We start from the raw sequence: 16,964 nt of genomic DNA, 5'->3' as shown, positions 1-16,964 counted from the left end.
AATGGTTATATTGCCATGTTGGTGTTGGGAATAGTTTTCTGGAAGAGTAGTGCTCTTAATTGTTCCCAGCACCCATGTCAAGCAACTTATATTGTCTAACTTGAGAGAAGAACAAATGCTCTGGCCTTCATGGACATCTGCACTCACATATTCATGCGTTGACATTTACATACACAATTAAAAACAAATCTTAAATTTTTGTATTAAGTTTAAGTGGAAAAATAGTAAATTCAAAGTAGAGATTCTTTGTAGACAGCATTATGACTAAATGTCAGAATTTTCCATTATCCTAATCAGACACTTTATATCATGCATTTGTTGATATTTCTCAGTAAGGATATAGCATATGATATCTTCACAGACATTCTTTCCAAGTGTGCATAACCCCTTTCTTGTCAGGAGAAAAAGTTAGACGAGTGCAAGTTAAAGGATTGTCTACAAAATAGTAAGTTCTCTTTAAAGTAAACCCTCCCTCTTTCTTTGTCTCTCTCTCTCTCTCTCTCTCTCTCTCTCTCTCTCTCTGTGTGTGTGTGTGTGTGTGTATGTATAATGTGTTTGTGTGCACTTGCCATAGTGATCTTGTAGAGTTAGGTGGATAAATTATTGGAGTCTTTTCTGTTTTCGGAGATCCAGGGATTAAACTGGGGTCTCCAGCTCATAGGCAAGCACTTGTATATCCTGAACAGACTCAGTGGCCTTCAGTTTTCTTTAAAAAGAAGCCAACGCTGGCTGCAGAGGTGATTCAGTGGTTAAGAACCATCTCATACTTCCACAGAGATCCTGGGATCAGCTGCTGGCTCTCACATGGTGGCTCAAAATTCTTTGTAACTCTAGTTCCAAAGTATCTGATGCCCTCCTTTGGCCTCTACATGCATGCACATGTATCTGTACATGTACACATACAAACATATAGGCAAGCAAGCACTCATACACAATAAAGTAATAAATAAACCTTTGTTTTTGTTTTTGTCTTTGTGTAGCCCTGGCTGTGTTGGACTCATTCGGTAGTCCAGGCTGCCCTTGCACTCAGAAATTTGCCTCTGCTTCCCAAGTGCTGGGATTAAAAATGTGTTACCACACCTGACTAAAGAAAGAAATAAATCTTTTTTCCCTCCATGAGACAGGGTTTCTCTGTGTAGCCTTGACTGTCCTGGAACTCCCTGTAGACAAGCCTGGCCTCAACTTTGTGGAGATTCACATGCCTTTGCCACCTAGGTGCTGGGATTATAGGTGTGTGCCATTACCATCCAGCATTTTTTCTTTTTTCAAAGTAAATAAATCTTTAAAAAAAAAAAGCAAAACAACAAGCAAACAAACAAAAAGCCCAGCATTTGGAAGGCAGAGGCAAGTGAATTTCTATGAGTTCAGCAAAACAACAAACAAACAAACAAACAAACAAACAAAAAGCCCAGGATTTGGAAGGCAGAGGCAAGTGAATTTCTATGAGTTCGAGGCTGGCCTTGGCCTACAGAGAGAGTACCAGAACAGGCTCTAAAGCTACACTGAGAAATTCTGTCTTAAAACATGTAATAAAGAAAGAGCTAGGGAGGTTTCTTAGTGGGTCAAAAACACTTGATGTGCAAACTTAACCACCTGAATTGGATCCCTGAACCCAGATGGAAAGCTAGTTAAGGTGGCAGACATATGTAATCCCTTGTAGATGGGCCTTCTGTTATGTGTTATTTTCATTGGTTAATAAAGAGACTGCCTTGGCCCTCTGATAGGACAGAAAATTAGATAGGCGGAGTAAACAGAACAGAATGCTAGGAAGAGGGAAGTGAAGCAGACGCCATGGAGCCAGCCACCAGGTCAAACATGCTGAATCCTTCCTGGTAAGCCACCATTTCATGGTGCTACACAGATTATTAGAAATGGGTTAGTCAATCTCTAGAGATAATGGGCCAGGCAGTGTTTAAATGAATACAATTTGTGTGTTGTTATTTCCGGGGCTAAGCTAGCTGGGCGGGAGCCGGGCTGGATGAAAAGCAGGCCTGCCCGCAGCTCCTCACTACAATCCCTGCATTTTTACTTCCAGATGGAAGGCAGGCACTGTAGAATAGAGACTTTTGGGATATGCAGTAATCTGGAGGATGCAGTAGGAAGGCAAAACTGAGAGAGCCTGTCCCAACAAGGTGGAAAGACAACTTCTTACCTCATGTGTGGACTGTGACGTACATACACAGAAGCAAATACAAAGTTGAAAAACAATTGACAAAACAAAATCAATCGTACAGTCATTTCAATCCAGCCGTGGTGGCACATGTTTGTAATCAAATAAGAAATAGTTACTTGAGGTAGCAAGAGTACTGTGAAATTGAGAGGTAACTTGAATTAATGAGAGAAAGTCTCAAAAATAAATAGTAAGTAAATAATGCAATCTTTTGCAAGTTTTCATCATGTGTCATTGCAGCCTGCCTGCTTCATTTCTTTTCAGACTTTTATTTATGTGCAGGTGTCTCTATGTGTGTGCATGTGCAATCCCAGTGCATGTGTGTTCCCACAGAAGCTAGAACGGGACAACAGGTCCCTGTAGCTGGAGTTTCAATTGTGAACTGCCCATCATGGGTGCTGGGAATCTAGTTCTGGTCCTCTGCAAGAGCAGTAACTTTCTGCCAAGCCATCTCTCTAGTCCCTCCCTGCCTGGCTTTTCTGAGTAAATTTTGTTTTCTGTTTTTCTTTGAGTACTTGGTCAAAGCCTAGTTATGCTTCCCTGACATCTCTTCTTCTGAGACTCTACTTATACCCTTTCCCACTATGCTTCTGATTTCCCACTGCTCAGCTGCCTGCCTTCCTCTGTTGAAGATGCTGACTGCTCTCAAACTAAAAAACGTGGCAATATATCTTCCCTTTCTCTGTTTCCTTCTTCCTAGCAACTGAAGAGATTTATAGCTTCTTTGCCCTATTTTTCAAACTTCTAATAAAATTTTCCTTGATCTTCATAAAAGGGGGCAAGTTCTTAAAAGAGACTGAACTGTAGGAGATTGGAGAGAAATAATTAAACTCCTAAGATATTTTAGCAGTAAAGGACCTTGCTAAGCCTGGTGAGTTTGAGTTTAAACTCTGGAAACATTTGGTGGAAAGAACCAGCTCTCACAGGTTGTCATGACTTTGATTTGTAAGATGTGACACATATGTACCCCACCCCCAATACATAAATGTGGAAAAGAGAGAATAACCAAATGTAGTATGGAATTCCTATTAAGGCCTAAAACACAAGGAAACTATAGATGGGGACTTTGGTGAAAGTTGAATCAAGGATTTTATTTACTTTGTGGCATGATGACTAAAGGCAGTGAAGGACCTCTAATCGTTGGAGTCCACCTGATGGAAGATGAGGACTCTTCTGTAACTTGTCCTCTGATTTCCTGTGTACACTGTAGCATGTTATGTGTGCATGCACACACACAAATATGTAAATAAAATTTAAAATATTGAAATCAAACCGAGAAACAAAAATGTGTAGATTTTAACATTGTTTCTGTGTTCATTCACTCACAATTGCTTGGTGATTATTTGTAATGATAATACTATGAGTGGTTGGATAAAGTTCTGCTTTTGTAACTTCTCTATAAATCTAAAAGCATTAGTAAGAAAAACTGTTTCAGTGTTGGTATAAGGTAGTGGACAAAAGAAGTAAATTGTGAAATTTATCCTATCTAGTGGTGGCGCACACCTTTAATCCCAGCACTCAGGAGGCATAGGCAGGTTGACCTCTTTGAACTTTGAGTTGGAGGACAGCCAGGGTTACACAGGGAAGCCCTGTTTCAAAAAACCAGCCAAAAAAGAGAAAGAAAGGGATGTGATGATGATTTCTATTTGGGGAGATGGCTCAGTACTTGCTGTGCAGGCCTGAGGAACTCCGTTTGCATCCCCAATACCTACTAAAGCGGCCCATGTTTAGCAGCTCTCCTGTAATCCCAGTGTGGAAATGCCTGTAATGCCGTAAGTGGAAAGAAGTCATTAACTAAATCAGTGTGGCAAGTTGGCTATGCTGTCTGAATAAATGAATTCTGTACTAATCAAGAGTAATTGCCTCTCAGCAAAAAGAATTGAGAGATATTAAGGAAGGAAGACACCTGATGTCATCTGTTCTCCACATGCACCTTCCTTCACTATTGGGGCTACATATGTACACCAGCATGTCCATCTTTTTTGAGAGTGTTGGAGATCTGACCTCAGGTCCTCATACTTGGTAAAATAGGCACTTTACCAGTTGAGCCAGCACATCAACACTTTGTTTCTATTTTTTAATATTTTGAAATGGTCTCACTATGTAGTATCCCTTGACTACTTTGGAATTTGCAAGATAATCACAGAGATCTGTCTGCCTTTGCCTTCTCATGAGTGCTGGGATTAAAGGCATATGCCACCAAACTTGATTATGCAGACATGGGTTTTCACTTATGCCAGGGTGACCTTGAAATCCTTTTTTCTTTTTTTTTTTTTTGCGGGGGAGATTTTGGTTTTGTGTGTAATAGCCCTGGCTGTCCTGGAACTAGCTCTGTAGACCAGGCTGGCCTTGAACTTAGAGATCCAGCTGCCTCTGCCTCCTGAGTACTGTTTTTTTTTTCTTCCTTTTTTTGTGACCTTGAAGTTCTAATCCTCTTGCTTCCACCTCCCCAGTACTAGGGGAGGGGAATACTCAAGTACCATGGCACATCTACTATGAAGTGCTGGACACCAAACTCAGGGTTTCATACATGCTAGGCGAGCACTCTATTAACTCTAGGTATACCTACCATATTATCAGCTCCCAAACCAAACTTTTAAAATATATCCTTGTGTTTATTTATTTTAAAAAATCTTTGCATTTATGTATTTATGTCTGTGCATCACATACATGCCCTGTGCTCAAGAAGGCCAGAAGAAGGCATTTGCATCCACTGAAATTGGAATTACAGATGGTTGTGAGCTGCCATGTAGGTTCTCTGGAATAGCAGCCTGAGCTGTCTCTACAATCCCTTACCTCATTTTTAGCAGAGTGACATGAGCTTTGTGGCAAGGCGTTTCCGGAGCTCATGTAACTATGTGATACCTTTGTTCTTTTCAATGGGTATAAATATTTACTGTAGAAAATTCATGTGTTTTTTTTTTAAAGATTTATTTATTATGTATATGACATTCTGCCTCCATGTATGCCCGCATGCCAGAAGAGGACTCCAGATATTGTTACAGATGGTTTTGAGCCACCATGTGGTTGATGGGATTTGAACTCAGGACCTCTGGAAGAGCAGCCAGTGCTCTTAACCACCAAGCCATCTCTCCAGCCCCAAAATTCATGTATTTGATTATGGGGTGCCACTCCAGATTTCACAAGAAATATGAGTTATATTTTACTATATTTTTCTTCATTCGTTTTTTTTTTTTTTTAAGACTGTCTTGCTGTGAACCTAGGCTGGTTTCAGTCCCCCTGCCCGATTCTCCTGAGTGCTGTGATTATAGTATGCACTATCATGCCTAGCTTTTAATTAAAAAAAAAATTGTTCCAGAGAAAGAGAAAGGGGGTGGTTGGGTAGGTAGGAAGTTGTATAAGTGTGTAAATATGTGTCTTGTGGCTGTTAGAGGATAGCTTTTTAAGGCTGGGTCTTTCCTTCCACCATTGTGTGTGTTATAGGAATTGAATCTTAGGTTTTCAGCCTTGCATGGACTTGTAATGAAAATTAAGTAATTTTGATCTGACCCACTAAGCCATTTCTTTGGCCCCCTGGCCTTGACATTTTAAAATTAGGAAAAGATGCTAGTAAAATACCCTTCCTCCTGTTGTCTTTGACTTTGAGTCAGGGTTTCTCTGTTGTACCCTTGGCTATCCTGGAACTCACTATGCAGAGCAGATTGGCCTTGAATGCACAGAGACTGTCTCTGCCTTTGGCTCTTACAATCTTTTAATATGGGGAATTTTAAGTGGGGCATATGGCTCCTGCCTGTAATTGCAGCATTCCGGAAACTGAGGCTACTGTGTCATGAGTGTATGGTCAGTCTAGCTGAATAGCCAAAACCCTGTTCTAAAAGTGCAGTACTTGGGAGGCAGGGGCAGGCAGATCTCTGAGTTTGAGGCCAGCTTGGCCTACAAAGAAGAGTTCCACGATAGCCACGGCTTCACAGAGAAACCCATAGTAGGTGGGTAAAAAAGAAAGAAAGAAAAAAGAAAAATAAAATAAAAAAGATTGCAAAATAAAATAAAACTTAAAAAAATATTTTTTCCACAGTATATGAATGTGAAATTTGTGTTTTTGGGTGTGTGAGTGGGGAGATAGATATGTATGTGTTAGTGTACTTTTTTATAGAAAATATTTTACTTTTGTATTTATTTTCTGTACATGAGTGTTTCATCTGTGTGTATGTCTGCACATTAGAAGAGGGCATCAGATCCCATGGGACTACAGTTGCAGATGGTTGTGAGCTGCTGTGTGGGTGCTGGGAATTGAACTCAGGATCTCTGAAAGAGGAGTCACTGTGCTCTTAGCTGCTGACACTTCTTTCCAGCCTGAGTGTTAGTATATTTAAGTCATGGTGTGTCTGTGGAGGTCAGAGGACAATCGTGTCTATCCATACCTTCCATCTTTTTTAAGACAGAATCTCTTTTGTTGTTACTGGGGATTCTCTAACTCTTGAAACCTTCATCTCTCTACTGAGTGCTGGGATTATACGTTTGCACCAGCCTGCCTACCTTTCTCTTCTTCCTCTTCCTCCTCTTCCTCTTCTTCCCCTTCTTCCCCTTCCTCCTCTTGTTCTTCTGTGTGTCTGCACGTGTGTGTGTGTGTGTGTGTGTGTGTGTGTGTGTGTGTAGATGTGGAGGGAAAGAGCGAATATGAATATGGATATGAGTGCCTGGTGAGGCCAGAAGAGGACATTGGATTTCCTTGAGCTGGAGGTACAGGCAGTTGTGTTCTATTCTATGTGGATGCTGAGAACTGAACTCAAAAGCAGGAAATGCTCTTAACTGCTCAGCCATCTTTCTAGCCCCAGAAATTTGCCTTGAACTCCTGAGTTTTCCTTCTGGCAGTGGAAGAAATACTTTAGTAAACATGCATTTTTGTGGTAAAATTGTACATAAACCATGCAGTGGTATGTTGCATTTTGAGAATTTTGCTGAGATTCTTAATATAGAACGGTGATTTAAAAGAGTACTATAAAAATTGGCAATATAGAAACATGTATTTCACTTTTCTGGAAACAGGTTCTCACTATGTAGCCCTGGCTGGCCTAGAACTTGATTTGTAGATCAGGCTGGCCTTGAATTTAGAGAGGGAGATGCCTGCCACTGTCTCCTGAGTACTTAGATTAATGACTTATGCCACTGTATTTTTACTGCTTTACCCTTTTTTTTTTTTTTTTTTTTGGTTTTTCAATACAGGGTTTCTCTGTAGCTTTGGAGCCTGTCCTGGAACTCATTCTGTAGACCAGGCTGGCCTCGAACTCACAGAGCTCTCTGCCTGTCTCTGCCCCCCAAGTGCTGGAATTAAAGGCATGCGCCACTACTGCCTGGCTTAAAGTAGTGTTTTTCTTGTTTGTGTGTGTGACAAATATTTCATATTGACCTGATTTAATGCCAGTACCATGAGAGAATATTACTTTAGTATTATCATCTGTTTATTGTCTTAATCATTTGGTAGCTTAATTATTATTTTAATATTATACACATACAAAATAGTGAAGTTTACTTTCTTTTAGAAAGTGTCAGTAAACATTTTTCTTTCAAAAAATATTTTTTAGCTGAGTGGTGGTGGTGGTGCCAGCACTCAGTAGGCAGAGGCTGGTAAATCTTTGTGAGTTTGAGGCCCGGCTGGTCTACAGAGCAAGTTCAAGGACAGCCATGGCTATAGAAAGAAACCCTGTCTGGTGTGTGTGTGTGTGTGTGTGTAGTTTTATGTGTTTTAGTATTTTGCCTGTGTGTATGTATGTATGTATATGAGCCACATGTATACATGGTGCCCCTTGGAGGTCAGAAGGATCCTCTGGAACTGGAGTTACCATGTAGTTACCATGGTTGTGAGCTGCCATGTAGGTTTTGGGAACTGAATTTGGGCTTCTGTAAGAGCAGCTGATGCTCTTAACTGCTGAGTCATCTCTATAGACACAGCAAATCAATCCTTCCTTCCTTCCTTCCTTCCTTTTTTTTTTTTTTTTTCAAGATATGGTTTCTCTGTGTAACAGCCCTGGCTGTCCTGGAACTTGGCCTTGAATTTAGATAGACCTTCCTGCCTCTGCCTCCCAAGTGCTGGGATTAAAGGTGTGTGCCTCTGCTGCCTGTCATAAATGTTTCTTCAAAGGGACAAAATAGTGACTATGTTAGGCCTTGGTATGTAGTTCAACTGCTTTGCTACTGTGGCCTCAACCTATCCATAGACAGAAAATGACTGATTTGCAGGTTTTGTATTGACTATTCCGGGAGTTTCCTTAGTGGGCTGATGAACATAGAGAAAATAGGATTTATAATGCCCCCTATGCATTATTGAATTTTTGTGTTGGTTCTTTGTGGTAATGTTCTTATAGTTTCCTTATTTAAAGGTTTATTAGCATAAATTAATTATATATAACAATTCATTATGACATTTTCACCTGTATGTAGTATAATTTGTCCATATTTAACCACATTACCCTTTCTTGCTTCCCTTTTATTCCCATTGTTTCCCTTCTTCTTTCCATCTGTGAATGTCTGTGAATTTTGCTATGTAGGCTTTTCTTTTTTTTCTCCTCTCTTGTATTCTCTCCTAGTGTTGGATTAGGTTGAACCCCTCTCAGTTCATTCTTTGTCCATGCTAGACCAGCCTTCTATCACTGAGCTACAGCTCTTGTCCTTGATCTATTTCAGGCAACTCCATGCTAGTCAATGTTAGACTCAATCCTGTGATCCTGTGTCTCAGTGGTCCACTGATGAGATCATGGAGTTTTGCCAACAAGTTGGCTGGAGTTCCTTGATAGAAGCATAGGTACATGTTGTGACTCTGATTTTCAGTTGTTTTTGATTTGGAGGTTTGTAACAAACTAGAAGGTGAAATCTAGGAAGTCCTTAGTCACAAACTTGGCATACATAATGTAATTTTCAGAATTTATTCAAATTGTTTGTTCTCCAATGAATAAAGTATCTAGTGGCTCAAATGTCATAGTGCTGAAATTTTAAAAAAATGTTTGCAGACATGAGGAGGAGCATCGTCGTCGTGAAGAAGAGATGATCCGACACAGAGAGCAGGAGGAGTTGAGGAGACAGCAGGAGGGCTTTAAACCAAACTATATGGAAAATGTAAGTAGAAGACTGCTTAATTAACATGATTTCATTAGTAAGTTGGATGGTGTGCATTTAGAAGTTTTTAGATTTTGTAGTATTTAATAGTATACTTTCTGATTCTTGAATTTTTTTATGGTTGTTAAACAACAATTGATTTTGTTAATATCTTTTAAGTAGTACATTCATTAAAATAATATTTATAACTTAATAAAATGGCTGTTATAGTTCTTCTGTTTTAATTGATTGGTAAGAATGCATGCTCTTCAGTAAGATACCTTGATACAGGCATCATCTCTACCTGATGTTTGCACTGTACCATTTTAAGAATTTATTTTTGAAAGTTTTAGATATATGCAGTGTCAACCATAATACCTCTAAACACAGCTGAACTTTTTGTCTTGTACATTTCCTTTTCTGAATTATTTTGTATAAAATACTTAGTATTACCCGATTTTGTTAATCAGTGTGTTACTATTAAGCCCACATCTGAAAAGGTCTTATAGGTGGATCTGTAGAGTGGGCCTTTCATGTTGTCTGATGTATTCCCATTAGCTACAATTTGTAGGAGCTTTCCTCCTCCTTTCTTCCTTCCTTTTCACACTGCACCGTAATGTATACTAGAGCAACTTTTCTATGGGCTTTTCCTGGTTATAGGTTATCCGACATATTCTTCTGTTTCTGAATTTCCTTCACAGTAGTCCAGGCTTAAATTTTTAAAAATTATTTATTAGGACTTGGGAGCTTGTGCTGTGGTTGTGTTTGGAGGTCAGAGGACAACCTTCCTATACCTTCTATGTATTCTGGGGATCAAACTCAGGTCTCCAGGCTTGCTCTCAGAAAATAACTTCTCGCCGGGCTCACGTGTTTTGTTTTTGTTACTTCACAAGAAAGGGGGCTCCATGAATACTTCAGACTACTAAACTCTCTAAGTTCTCAGTGATAAGGAAGCAAGAGTGTCACTGTTTACCTGAATTCTGAAAAATATGCACTGTTATTTTTCTTTTTTTGTCAAAAGCCAGCTACTTTAAGAACTAAAACTTAGTAAGTTTCTGAGTCTGAAAGTATTAAGTCTTTGGTGCTTTTTTCAAATCTCTGTTCTCATTCTTTTGTATCTGGGAGTGATTTTTTTCTTTTTGCTTTTTAATAGAATGAAGAAACACATTGTAAAAGAAATCTTATAGTAACAAGAAGTGTTTGTTCTACTATCACCTAAGTATTCTTTGCATGGAAGTTACATACCATTTAAATTCAGTTAGATAAATGCCTGTAATTGCTCTATCACCAAATTAACCAATGAAAAAATTTAAAAGCCTTTTGAATTTTTATTTATTAATTTCTAGCTTTATCTTTCAATTATCGTTTCCTTCTTGGATACTAAGCATTTAATGACTTATTTTAAACTGCAATCTCAGTAGTTTTCAACATAAATCTGTTGGTCTTAACAATGTGAAGATGCTGTGTAATAATGTAAAAGGAAGTAGAATTTAGCATATTTCCAGACTAACATTGGTTACTACTCTTCAAATAATCATCATGTGTAAGCCATAAATGATATATTTCGTAAAGAATTTCCACTGAGGATTAAAAAATTCTGCCTACTTTTTTTATTTACCTGAATATTTACTAAAGGGTTCTTTCATAATAAAATAGGTATATATTAACTTTCTTGATGTTTTTCCTGACATGAACTTTACATGTTTTATAATGAACATAATCATTTGTGCTGCTATTAATGTCATTCTAGTGGACTAGAAAAGAAGAAGTAAAATATTACATTTCTAAGCTTTTAAAGAATTTTCTTGTTTTTAAACAAGTTGGTTGCATCATCATTAATTCAGTTGCATACTTTTTGAAATAGTTGCATTTTTTTGCTTTTGGAAATTAATATAGATGTTAATATAATATCTACGTAGATATTAATGATGAATGACTAGTTTCAGTTTTACTTTTCTGCTTGTAGAATTAATTTGGAAACTTTTTATTTTAAAATTGAATTATGACTTTCTTAAGTTTTGGAAGGGTGAAGTTTATGTGTGTGTAGAGGGGTGTTATGAGTGAATGTGGGCAGCCAGGAATGGAGATGGGGGACAGCTTTTGGGAGCTGACTCTTCCCTTTCACCATAGGTTCCAAATATGGAGCCTACTTCGGTTGTCTGTACATGAACTTTTATTTGTTGAGCCATCATATTGGCCATGTAAATTTTTGTTTTTCTTTCAAAAAGGAAAAAAAAGTAGGTATATGTTTCTGTGTGACTGTAGAGTGTGTGTGCAGATTAGCTTTCTCTGCAACTGGACTTGTAGTCTGTTGTGAACTTGCTGATGTATTTGTTGGGATCTGAACCCTGCTTCTCAGGAAAAATTGCAAGTATTCTTAACTGCTGAGCCATCTCTTCCGTTCCTAAACTCATAAGAAAAAAAATCATTTTCTTTCAGAAATCTTTTAAATTAGTATAAAATTTTATAGCTATCTAGTGAACTTTGGGAATAGGTGAATTAGTCATAAAGTACTCATGCTGGTTTTATTGTCATTTCTAAAGTAGATTATTATTTCACATGATTATTTACTAGACTAGAATTGGATTTAAACATTTACTTTTCAAATTATTAGAAAAAGTATGTTTTGCATACTTACAGCCACATAATAAAAGTCTGATTAGAATAGCAAATTATAGTCTTTGACCCCTGTCCCTTTTCATTCTACCCAATCTTAAAGACAAATGTGCTACTTGTGTTTTTGAACAATTTTGAGGAGTAGTACTTTTAGATGGGTCATTGTGTCAAAGCGCTTGCTGCCAAACCTGAAGACCTAAGTTTACTGGGCCCCACACTGTGAAAGGACATGACTACCTTTCAGAAGTTGTCCTCTGACCTCCATAACATGCTTTGTGACATGTGAACAAAAACACAAAAGGACTGTTGGAGTTGGGGAGGTGACTCAGTAAAATATTGACTGTGCAAGCATGAGAACTTGAAATCTGATGCATGACCGGACATGTTTGTAACCCCTGCGGGATCTCCAGGGTTGCCTGCCAGGTGAGCACCAGGTTCATTGAAAGAGCTTGTCTCAAAAAGTTTGAGAAGTAATTGAGGAAGACATTTCCCCAACAACTTCTGGCCTTCCCATGGTATCCCACGAGCAGGGGTACACACACACACGCATACCCATGTTGTTGAAAGTTGGAGATAGTGGCATATGCCTATATTTCAAGCACTTAGTAGGTTAAAGCAGGATAGTTACTGCAACTTCAAGACTAGCCTGTCTCAAAAACCATAAAGTAAAACGTTGTAGGCTAGGTAGTGGTGGCATATGCCTTTAATTAATATCAGCACTCTGGAGGCAAAGGCAGCTGATCTACCGAGTTCCTTGACAGCTAGGGCTATACAGAGAAACCCTATCACAAAAATAAGTAAACAAATAAAAAAGAAAAACAAGAAAGCTGGCTTGATGAAATGGCTCAGCAAGTAAAAGTAGCATTTGCTTTGGAGTCGGTTGACCTTAATTATATTTTCTAAGACTGACTACACAGTAGGTTAGAGCCAGCTCCCAAAAGTTGTTTTTCCAAGTATATAAACATGTACACACATGAATAATGGATGAACAAGAAAAGGAATAAAAATGGAAGAAATATACTTGACTAATTCTGATTCATGTAAAATACTTGAATTATGTTGAACCATAGTTAGAATATTTGTAATTCTGTTTTTCTTTTCTTTTTCAAGACAGGGTCTCTCTGTATAGTCTTGGCTGTTCTGGAACTCTGTAGACCAGGCTGGCCACAAACTCAAAAGATATACCTACTTCTGTCTCCTAAGTGCTGGGATTAATGGCATGTGCCAACAACCCCTAAGTGATAGTGTAACATAGGGTGAAGGACAGAACTTAACATACTTAGATATATGATAAGTTAGCCTTAAAATAATTATTTTTTGTCAAACATGTCTTTTGGAATTCTGGGGATATAGTTAACTTTAAATTGTCGTTCTTATTTTGTACTTAATTTCTGCTTAGAAAATGTCAAACTCTTTGATAATAGAATAGCTGTTGTTATTATAAATTAACTATGATAGTCTCAGTCTTGTAACATGTCTTTCTTTTCACTATCTGAAGTGTGTGTATGTGTGTGTATGAGAGAAAAAAAAGAGAGCGAGCGTGTATATGTATACATTTAAATTTTTTAATTTCACATGTACTTGTGTTTTGCCTGAATGTATTATGTGTGCCATGTGACTACCTGGTGCCCATGGAGGTCAGAAGATGACTTCAGATTCCCTGGAATTACAGTTATAGGCAGTTTTGAGCTACCACATGGGTGCTAGGAATTGAGCCCTGTTTTTGTTGTTGTTGTTTTGTTTTTGTTTTGTTGAGACAGTGTTTCTTTGCGTAATAGTCCTGGCTGTCCTGGGACTCACTTTGTAGACCAGGCTGGCCTCAAACTCGGGGATCCACCTGCCTCTGCCTCCTGAGTGCTGGGATTAAAGGCATATACTACTACTGCTTGGGAGCCCAGATCTTTTGAAGGAGCTTCCAGTGTTCTTAACCAGTGATCCATCTCTACAACCTATATATGTTAATTTATCAGTTTAGAATGTATTTGACCATGGTGTGAAGAGTATTTAGGTTAAAATATGATAGATGTACAGTGTTTATACATTCCATACTTACTTCAGAATCAATGGGAATTTTATGAGATTTTTATAATCGTCTTGTGATTTTTCACATTTGGTCATTTCGTATGCTATAGATTAATAAAATTAAGCTGTCAAGTAGTGTAGGATACCATAAGTTTTATTTTTTGTTATAATTTATATAGGATCAGACTCAAATATGAAGTTTCTTTTTTCTAACAAAGTAAATATTAATGCTTGGTTTTTGTTAACAAAAGGGATAGCATTTCATATCTATTCCAGATATTCTACATTAAGTTAAATATATACATTCCTTCTTTTTTTGTTTGTTTGTTTTGGTTTTTTTGGTTTTTTTTTTGAGACAGGGTCTTACTATCCTGGCTCTGACTGTCCTGGAACTTTGTAGATCCATCTGCCTCTGGAGTGCTGGGATTATAGGCATGTACCATTACTCCCTGGAATTGATGATACATGCACACAGTGAACTTGGAAATAGTATATGCTATGTCAACTATTTATTCAAGCTGTGTTCCTTTAACATCAGACTTCCATTGTAACACCCATATCAAGGCTTCAAACAGGGCTGAGAAAGAAGCTAAGCCAAGAGAGCACTTAACCTAACGTGCATGAAGCTCTGAGTTCCATCCCACACTACAAACCTGCATGATGGTACAGATTTGTAATCTCAATACTAACAAGATGGAGGCAGGAGGGTTAGAATTTCAAGGTTTTTATTGGCTATATACTAGGTTGGAGACCAACCTAGGGTACATAAAACTGTGACTCAAAAAAAGGGGAGTAAAACCCAGGGATGGACCTATTTATAATTGAGTGGCAGCATGTCCCTAACACCAAAAAACCAAAAAACCAAAAAAAAAAAAAAAACCAAACCCAGAAGTCCAAACAGTTGTTGAAAGAGAAAAATATAGCTAGCCAATGATTTAATATTTATTCATGAACGTTATTTTTCAAATCACTTTGATTTTTGGAGACAGGTTTTTAGAAACTAGTCCTGGCTGTCCTGGAACTCACTCTGTAGACCAGGCTGACCTTGAAATCAAGAGATCCTCCTGCCTCTGCCTCCAGAGTGCTAGGATTAAAGGCATGCCTGGCCAGCTAGGAAGACTCTTTAAAATTATGAGTTACACCTTGTAACGTGTCTTTCTCTGTTCTGCCAGCCAGCTCCCCCAATAACATGACGACTTAATAATTTTGAAAGCTCAACCTATAGCTTAGGCTTGTTCTTGACTAGCTCTTATAACCTAAATTAACCCATTTATATGAATCTACGTTCTATCATGAGGTGTTACCTCTCTTCCATATTGTACCTCCTGTTTCCTCTCTCCATATTGTACCTCCTGTTTCCTCTCTCCATATATTGTTTTGTTTATGTTTCAATAAATAAACCTTGCCTGAAGATCAGTGCAAAGCAGCCACTCTAGTCAGCCATACAGGCCAGGCAATGGTGGCACACACCTTTAATACCAGCAGCCACACTGGTTAGCCATAGAGGCCGGGAGGTGGTGGTGCACACCTTTAATCCCCGCACTAGAGAGGAATATAAAATGGGAGGAGACAGGTCTCACCCTCAGTCTCTCAATCTGAGGATTCTGGGAGGCAGGATCTTTCATTTTCACTTTGAGGTAGAGGTAAGAGCCAGTGACTGGTTGCTTTGCTTTTCTGATATTCAGGTTGCACCCCAGTATCTGTCTCTAGGTTTTTATTATTCATGCTATATCTCCATATTGTCTCACCTCTTGTGCCTAGATTCTGCTCTTTCTTTCTCTCTTTGCCTGACTCTTGGCTGCCCGAGTCCTTATTTGTTTGTTTGTTCGTTCATTCATTCATTTATTTTTAAAATTATTACATGCTTTCCTCTTTTTTATGATTTATTTATTATGTATACAGTGTTCTGCCTGCATGTCTGCCTGCAGGCCAGAAGAGAGCGCAAGAACTCATTAGGGAAGTTGTCAGCCACCATGTGGTTTCTGGGAATAGAAATCAGGACTTCTGGAAGACCATCCAATGTTCTTAACCTCTGAGTCATCTCTCCAGCCTCCCTGTTCAGCTTTTTATTATACCAGTCACAACAAATACAACTGTGCACAGTGTACAAATATTCCATAGTGACCTTATAAGTGCTGGCTTGGGGTCTATAACCCCAGTATTTGAGAGGATGAAACTGATTGATTAAAAATTCAAAGCTAGCCTAGAAATACAGTTTAGTGACAGTCTGTATAGCATTCTTAAGGTTCATAGTTCCTACCGACTACTTGATACACAGAGTGATTCCCTATACCTTTTTTTGGTTGTGTATTTTGTTTGTTTTAGAGATAGGGTCTTGCTCTGTATAGCCTGGACTGGCCTGGAACTTTCTATTTAGACAGCCAGTCCTTAACTCAGAGATGTCCCAACTTCTCTGTTCTCTGTCCCTCTATTTTCGGGATTAAGAGTGTGCATGCCACTTTGCCTAGTAAATCCTTACATTTTTTTTTTACCTAGAAATAATTTTATGTTTATCTGATTAGAGAAGATTCTGTCATTGTGTACTTGGGAATATAGTTTTGCTAAACTAGTAGGTAACAATGTGTGATATCTCCATGAAATTATTGAAAAGTACTTGAGATCCATCAATATTTTGAATCAGTAGGTTTATGCTGGAACACAGCTCTTGATTTTAAAATGTTGGACAACTTTTTTACTGACACTTAAGATGCACTTAAATACGTTGGAATCATTGTAGTAGTATAGTTAAAGTTTTTAAGCAGTAAGTGGGTTTGAGGAAACATGGGAAAGAGTTGGGAATTCATGTATACAATTTAAATAGTACAGCGTTTTCTATGAATAGTGCTTTTTGAATTTGGATGCCAACTATGAATTGGTCTTTATACTATATGTATGGAGATATGATCTCAAGTAATGGTAGTTTAAGATTTTAGTGATTTCATCTGCAGTAGGGGTCAGCAGATTAAAGAAGGTCATGTTCGTCTGCATGGTTTCTGTTTTTGTAAAATGAATTGAAACACTTTGGTTAGTTTGTTAACATCTGCTTTGCCCTACAGAGTCTTAAGTTGACTAGATGTGAACAATAATATTATATCAAGAGTGTAAG

The 16,964-nt window shown here is 38.2% G+C and overlaps 1 protein-coding gene across 1 annotated transcript in view; it reads left to right on the top strand.

Annotated features, from left to right (window-relative positions):
- Positions 1–16,964, top strand: part of Pspc1 (paraspeckle component 1) — a 58,729-nt gene that overhangs the window by 22,491 nt on the left and 19,274 nt on the right. Inside the window, exon 6 of the mRNA XM_048442006.3 lies at positions 9,136–9,241. Within this exon, the coding sequence (XP_048297963.1) occupies positions 9,136–9,241 (106 nt within the window). The remainder of the gene's footprint in view (positions 1–9,135; positions 9,242–16,964) is intronic.

Source organism: Myodes glareolus, chromosome 12 (genome assembly GCF_982192425.1).
Source record: "Myodes glareolus chromosome 12, mMyoGla1.1, whole genome shotgun sequence".
Classification (NCBI taxonomy): domain Eukaryota; kingdom Metazoa; phylum Chordata; class Mammalia; order Rodentia; family Cricetidae; genus Myodes; species Myodes glareolus.
The sequence above is the reverse complement of the archived record's forward strand: the minus strand, read 5'-3'. Positions and strand labels throughout refer to the sequence as shown.